The following is a 6797-nucleotide window of genomic DNA, read 5'->3' as shown; positions in this document are numbered from 1 at the left end:
AGAACTCTGGCTGCAGCATTTTGGATCAGCTGAAGGCTTTTAACTACAGTTTGTGTCAGGCATCTTTTAAAGGTAGTCCTCTAATCAGTTATTTCTTTTCTTAGGTTTTTTTCCAGGTAGCTCCCAAAATTGTGAAGCCTTCTTAAGGCACAAAATGACTCTAATTTCTCCTTCGATTCTAAAGAAATACGGCATCCCGTTTGAAAAGGTAACGCCTGCCTGTTTTTAAACTGAGTTATTTCCGTAGATCTTCCTGGAAGATGAAGTAGTTGCTGATTAGTTTATCAATGTATCTATAGATCACTCAGGAAGCTGGCGAGTTCATGGTCACTTTCCCCTACGCCTACCATGCCGGTTTCAACCACGGTTTCAACTGTGCCGAGTCCACCAACTTTGCTACAGAGAGGTGGATCGAGTACGGCAAGCAAGCGGTTTTGGTAAGGGTCTGATTATGTTTCCATATTTTTATTGATGAGCCTAATTTAGCCGTTTTAACCTTTTTCTTTTCTTCCCCTCAGTGCTCGTGTCGTAAAGATATGGTGAAGATTTCAATGGATGTTTTCGTCCGGAAATACCAGCCGGATCGCTATGAGCAGTGGCTGGCGGGGAGAGACACAACCCCCATCGACCATTCCCAGCCCACCCCAGAGGCCAAGGAGTTTCTGGGCGAGGCCGGCGGTGAGGATGGCGAGAGGAAAAGGTACGTTCATCTGTACCAACCTTTACAATCCAAAGAGTCGTTTTTGATTTCAGTCCAGCTAACAAATAGCTTTTAGAGCCACAAACATTATAAGACCCTTTATTTAAAAAGAATGAATGAAAAGATAACTTATATTCAATAAAAATGTACCACAGCAAATTTGTCATTTTAGATTCTCTGTCTAAAAATAAGGTATAAAAAGGAATAAATACATTTTCAGTTGGTTGTTGAAATCTGCCGAAAATTATGTTAAAAATACAAGTTTTCCCATTTAGAAAAATATCCAAAAGATACATGAGCCACAGTTTTTTAGTTTGTTTGTAATTATGTTACAAATGTTTTTTTTTCAATCTTTATTGGATTTTACTCTGTAAACAAGTTATATTAGCTTTGTGCAGCAAGCGACCCGTCTTAAAATCCTCTCGTGTTTTCTGAGCACCAGATACTTAAATGCTTGTGATGCCCTCTGCTGGAGATGCTTCAAGATGCTCTGCTCAAGCGGCGTGAACTGTGCTGCTGGAACTTTTGTTGCGCCTTGATGTGCTTCAACCATAGACTGCACGTAAACTGGCTGCTTCTGCTGCTCAAGGCGTGTTCATTGTGAACGCAGCATTAGGTAATTAGAGAAAAAAAATGCGAGAAATTGTTACAATGGGCACCGAAGCCGTGGAGCAGCTCTGGTGAGAGTGTTGGGTTTAAATCCAGAGAAATGTGAGTTTAAGAGGACGAAATGATCAAACACAGACAGGGATTTGCGACGTCAGCCTCTGCACAGGGGAGAAGAACTACTGGCTCACAACCAGCACCTTTTCTCACAGTTCCCTTCACAGCAGAGCCTTTTATTAACAGTTTACAACATAATAGGGCTGGTCTTAAACAGAAGACCCTGTAATGATGATCTGGCAGGATGCATGTCATAAGACAGTGTGACTCTGCCTTATGACCTACTGGATGCAGGTCATAAAAGTTTATGACCCTCCTGATTGAATCACAGGACAGAAATGTAGCATCTTATTTCTTCAATGTTTCATATGCACACCCATTAATTTTATAATTGTAACTCTAACAGAGAGGGATTCAGACAGATAATAGAGCAAAACACAAAGAACACTATTATCAAAGAACACTATTATCTGTTATTTACTTCCTTGATTTCTTTAGCACTGGTGACATCATCAACGCTAACCAAGCTTGATGATGTCACTAGACATGCAGCAGCCAGCGAGGGGTTAGATCCAGTTTTTTTTTGTCAGTGGGAAAGGAGCCAAATGCCGATTGTTAGCGGGTTGACTCGTGTTAACGTGCTATTTTCAGTGGGAAAGAGGCTTTAGACAGGCTCTGACTGGTAATCTATGATACCAGGCATTTGCCCAGTGGGCTGGACCTCATTTCAGTGTGCGAGGGCCGGCCCTTTTTAAATTATATCAACCCCAACAATTATTTTCAGGGCGAAGCTCCTACCTGTGACAGTAAATAACTCGAGGGCTCCAAGAAGTGATCCAATGTTGACTATCTAATTGATGCATGCAGTATATATAGCACTTCCTTGTCATGCACGGCCTTGTGACGGTTGGAAAATGGTGTAATTTTCTATTTCTTCAAACTGTAAAATTTTTGCAACAAACTAAATTATAATAAAACTAAAATGCTTTCTTTAAAAAAAAAAACAACTATAATGTTCCTCTCATATACCCCATTTACACTACCCTTGAAAAACCGATCCATGCTGAGACCGGTCCGAGCTCGGATCATTTAACCAGGCCGAGCTCGGTTCTGACGACCTTTTACAAATCACGCTATCTCGGGTCCTTGACTCCTCGCCTCCTAGTGACGATCTGCGGTATAACTGCCGGTATTGAAGGAGGAAATCAAGCAGTTGGTGGCGGTAATGCACCAAAAGTTGTATGCCAACCGCCATAAAACACAAGAAGAAGAAGACAAAGAAGGAGGGAATCAAGCAGTTGGTGGCGGTAATGCACCAAAAGTTGTTTGCGAAACACCATAAACACAAGAAGAAGAAGACGAAGAAGGAGGGAATCAAGCAGTTGGTTGTGGTAATGCACCAAAAGTTGTTTGCCAACTGTCATAAAACACAAGAAGAAGAAGACAGAGAAGGAGGGAATCAAGCAGTTGGTGGCGGTAATGCACCAAAAGTTGTATGCCAACCGCCATAAAACACAAGAAGAAGAAGACAGAGAAGGAGGGAATCAAGCAGTTGGTGGCGGTAATGCACCAAAAGTTGTATGCCAACTGTCATAAAACACAAGAAGAAGAAGACAGAGAAGGAGGGAATCAAGCAGTTGGTGGCGGTAATGCACCAAAAGTTGTNGCTACACCCGGCTAAGCTGCTTCGCTTCTTCTTCTTCTTGTTTACTACTGGTGGTTGGCTTTGGTCGCAGTACCGCCACCTTCTGCTCTGGAGTGTAAACGCTTCGCCTATGAGAAAAAGGAGCAGCGGATGAACCGAACGAAACACACGCGAACCGAACCGAGACAGTCGAACCGAACGGTTCGGACGGTCTTCATAAACCGTTCCATCCCTACTAGACATGCAGCAGCCCCCCGCTGCGATCCTGAAAAGCAGCAGGATCGCCGCATGCAGCTGCACATCCACAGCTACGCCAGGGAGCACCAGCCCCGCCATCCTCAGAACCAAACCGACACCCCGGTTCAGGCGTTATCCCCGACAGGCAGCCATGAGATGGTCTCGGCAACCTTTCGTGGATTGACTTGATTGTTGTTTATAGTTGTTCTTCTTCTATTTTGGTTTTGGTTGCCAAGCTACTTCCGGAGGGGCATTACTGCCAACTACTGGAATGGAGTCTGAATCGCGATGTGCAGCAAGATGGAGATGATGCGTTCTGCTCATGCACTCTTGTTATCAGAGAACCAAGCCAGGGAAAAACCGAACCGAGCCCACCTCTGGAACTGGTCTGCAGTTAGCTCGATTCGGTTCAGTTTCCATTTACACACGATAAGTTATCTCAGTCACTGAGCTCGGACCGGTCTCGGCACGGTTTTTCAAGGGTAGTGTAAATGGGGTAATATTTGGTGAATTTATGTTTGAATATTTTGCAAAGATATGTTGCAGTGCATGATGGTGTTTTGCATCTAAAGGCTAATCAGTCTAATGTGAATGAGCAATGCAAACATAATCCATCGCTTGCTAGCAGTGCTTTCCCGGTGTTTTAAACCTTGTGGAATAAAGTGGAACCTGGAATAAATTGCGACTTGCAAAAAGTCCCGCCAAGGTAGGCGGTGTAGATGAAAAAATGCCAAGGCCAAAAATCATTCCCAGTCTGAGCCTGGCTTTAGACTAACAACTAGTACCTTTAATCGTGCAGTAACTGAGTTACTAAACAAAAACCTGGTCTAACGCGCTATTTTCAGTTGGAAAACTGCTTTGTTGTATGTTATTGAACACATAAACCATCTCATTTCAGTTGAAAACTTTTTATTTATCATCCTACGTAAACATGGAAACGTTTCCGAGCAAACTGAAGCTAAGTCGTTCCATATCGACAGGATTGAAAGTATGTTGGTAACATTTCTCCGCTCTCTTTCTTCTTGCTGATTCTGCAGCACACAGCGAATAGAAGCCAAACGACACTGTGTGTGTTTGGAGCTGCCCGATGAGGTTGTCCCCAAAGATGAGGATGACACAGCGCAGTATGGGAAGAGGCCCAGACTCAGCCTCATCCCTCACCGAACCGCTGTACACGAGGGCAAAAGAAACAAAGGTGAAGTTTTCGGTCAGCTGTCACCGTCCTATTGGCTCTGTAAGGAAGGAATGTTTTCAAATATTAAGCGATTTATTGTTTTGTTTACAGGGCCGCCAAAGTTGGTCGTCACACCAACAAAGCTTACTCTGATCGACCCGTTTCACAGGGGTGTGAGTCAGAGCAACGGTGACGGAGGCCGTCCTCCTCATTACACCAAGACTCGAGCACCCGCCATATCTTCTCATTCAAGGTCCAGAAATGGACATCTGTCTGTTTCCGCAGAGCAGAAGTGGTCCGAAACATCCGCTCAACATGGGCGCAGTATGGGCGTGGCCAGCCTGCTCTTCCACAGGACTCTGAGTCCGAAGGACACGCTTCAGGTTCAAAGCTACACTCTGGAAAAGCAGCAGGATCGCCGCACGCAGCTGCACGTCCACAGCTACGCCAGGGAGCACCAGCCCCGCCATCCTCAGAGCCAAGCCGACACCCCGGTTCAGGCCTTATCCCCGACAGGCAGCCATGAGATGGTGGACGCCAAGCCTCAAGCTCGGGCTCTTCAAACAGCAGAGGGACCTGCTCAGCCAGAGGCGATCAGGCCACCGCTGCTGGAACACAAAGACGCCAAGCCTGAGAAACTAGAGCTGATCCAAGGCCCAGTTATGACCAAGAAAGTTGAAGTTGATGTCTTTAACAAATCCACCGTCCCACCGACCCAAACACCAACCCATGACCTCAGCAAAGGCAGGATGGAGGCTTCCAGAGTCAACAAGCGGAAGGTCTGTGTTTCCTCCACTGAAAAAAGGTTTCATCCTCCCAGAAAACCTTATTTGAAACTTTTTAAAGGATTTATTTTATACGACTGTGCCTTGCTAACCTAATCTCAGGTCTATATTTAACATCTTCTCTTATTAACTTTTTTAATTAATTCTTTCTTTGTCTCACTTCTCGGTGTCCCTGACAAGCCAACGAGGAACAGCTAGATATTTGCCCCTTTTTATTGTCTGAAACAGTAAAGCTTGTTTTAATTTTGTGGTTTCTTTGCTTCAACCCAGAAATTAGACAGAGCCCAAAGTTTTGGTCAGTCGTCCTGTTGGGGAAAAGCAAAGGAATCCGGCCGGTTTAAAGAAAATCTCCTGCACAAGTTCTGCGTTATCTGAGCTGAGGGGTGAAGTAGGGCTGGGCGATATGAAGAAAATCTAATATCCTGATATATTTGGGCTATATCGCAACACATGATATATATCACAATGTGTTTAAATTACCTTTAAAAACAATAGAGTGCATAATATTTCACTGATATACTCATTCAAACCCTTTGTTTCAAATTTAAAACCATTTTTTTTAACCAGCTCGAAGCTTTTCTGCCACATGATGTCTTTAGGAAATAAGGCAAAAACACGATACTAAATAAAACGGAAAATTAAAAAAGTACTCTTTTTCTACATTGTTTAAAAAAAATGCTGAATGAAAAAAGAAATTGACCTCAAATTACAAAAACAAAATTGGAAATACTGTCCATAAATTAGGGCATTATGGGAGCATCTCCAATTTATTAGCATTGTTCTTTACATGTTGGGGATTTTAAATAAGCATAGAACACTGCCAAGTTTAGAGAATGCCTGCAAAACCTCCGAACATCACAGGTATTAGTGCATCTAAAGAACATTTAAATAACATCATAAATAGCGTCTGTGATTTCCCTCCATCTCTTCCTTTTTCTCTCATATGACATCGCTTTTTTAAACGACGAGGCAAACGCCATCGGCTTCACAGATTACTTATTTAACGTTTAATTGGTGTGCAGAGAAACTATGACATGCAGATGTTTTTTTAGTTAGTGGAATAAATTCTTACTCCTACCTTTTGCAGCAATGGTTTTTACGGCACGTTTTACAAATTAGCGCCTTTTGTTCGACGTCCTCGATGTGAAATCCAAGCCACTGCCGTGTATCGCTCAGCTGAAACACCTGCTGTCACCATATTTTGTTTGCCGGTTGCTGTAGTGTGCATGCGTACCGCGCAGAAAATAATCCTGTCTGGAAGAGGGGTTTGTGATGCATTCAAAGTGTGTGGGAGAAACTAAAACTCTCAGTGAAATAGATGTGGATGGCTTAATGTTAGGGGTGTAAATCACATCCATCATGGCGATTCGATTTCAGTATCGATTTCCTGACCCAACGATTCGATTATTTTCGCTACTCAAGAATACACCACGATTCGATTCGATTAATCAATGAATTTTTTTTTTTTTAAGACCCTACAGGCTAAACAAAGTTTCAAGTTTGAAATAAATCAATGAAAGCTGTAATATTGTAATGCTTTTTTTTTTTTTTTAAGACCCTACAGGCTAAACAAAGTTTCAAGTTTGAAATAAA

At 43.0% G+C, this 6797-nt stretch overlaps 1 protein-coding gene across 1 annotated transcript in view; it reads left to right on the top strand.

Moving 5' to 3' along the window:
- The window catches only part of LOC107101563 (lysine-specific demethylase 4A-like), a 45511-nt gene that overhangs the window by 9795 nt on the left and 28919 nt on the right, over nt 1-6797 (top strand). The window contains 5 exon segments of the mRNA XM_015400517.1: nt 73-208; nt 300-437; nt 519-700; nt 4283-4440; nt 4531-5198. Of these exon segments, the coding sequence (XP_015256003.1) occupies nt 73-208; nt 300-437; nt 519-700; nt 4283-4440; nt 4531-5198 (1282 nt within the window).

Source organism: Cyprinodon variegatus, unplaced genomic scaffold (genome assembly GCF_000732505.1).
Source record: "Cyprinodon variegatus isolate N-32 unplaced genomic scaffold, C_variegatus-1.0 Scaffold1114, whole genome shotgun sequence".
NCBI classification, from domain to species: Eukaryota; Metazoa; Chordata; class Actinopteri; order Cyprinodontiformes; family Cyprinodontidae; genus Cyprinodon; species Cyprinodon variegatus.
The sequence above is the reverse complement of the archived record's forward strand: the minus strand, read 5'-3'. Positions and strand labels throughout refer to the sequence as shown.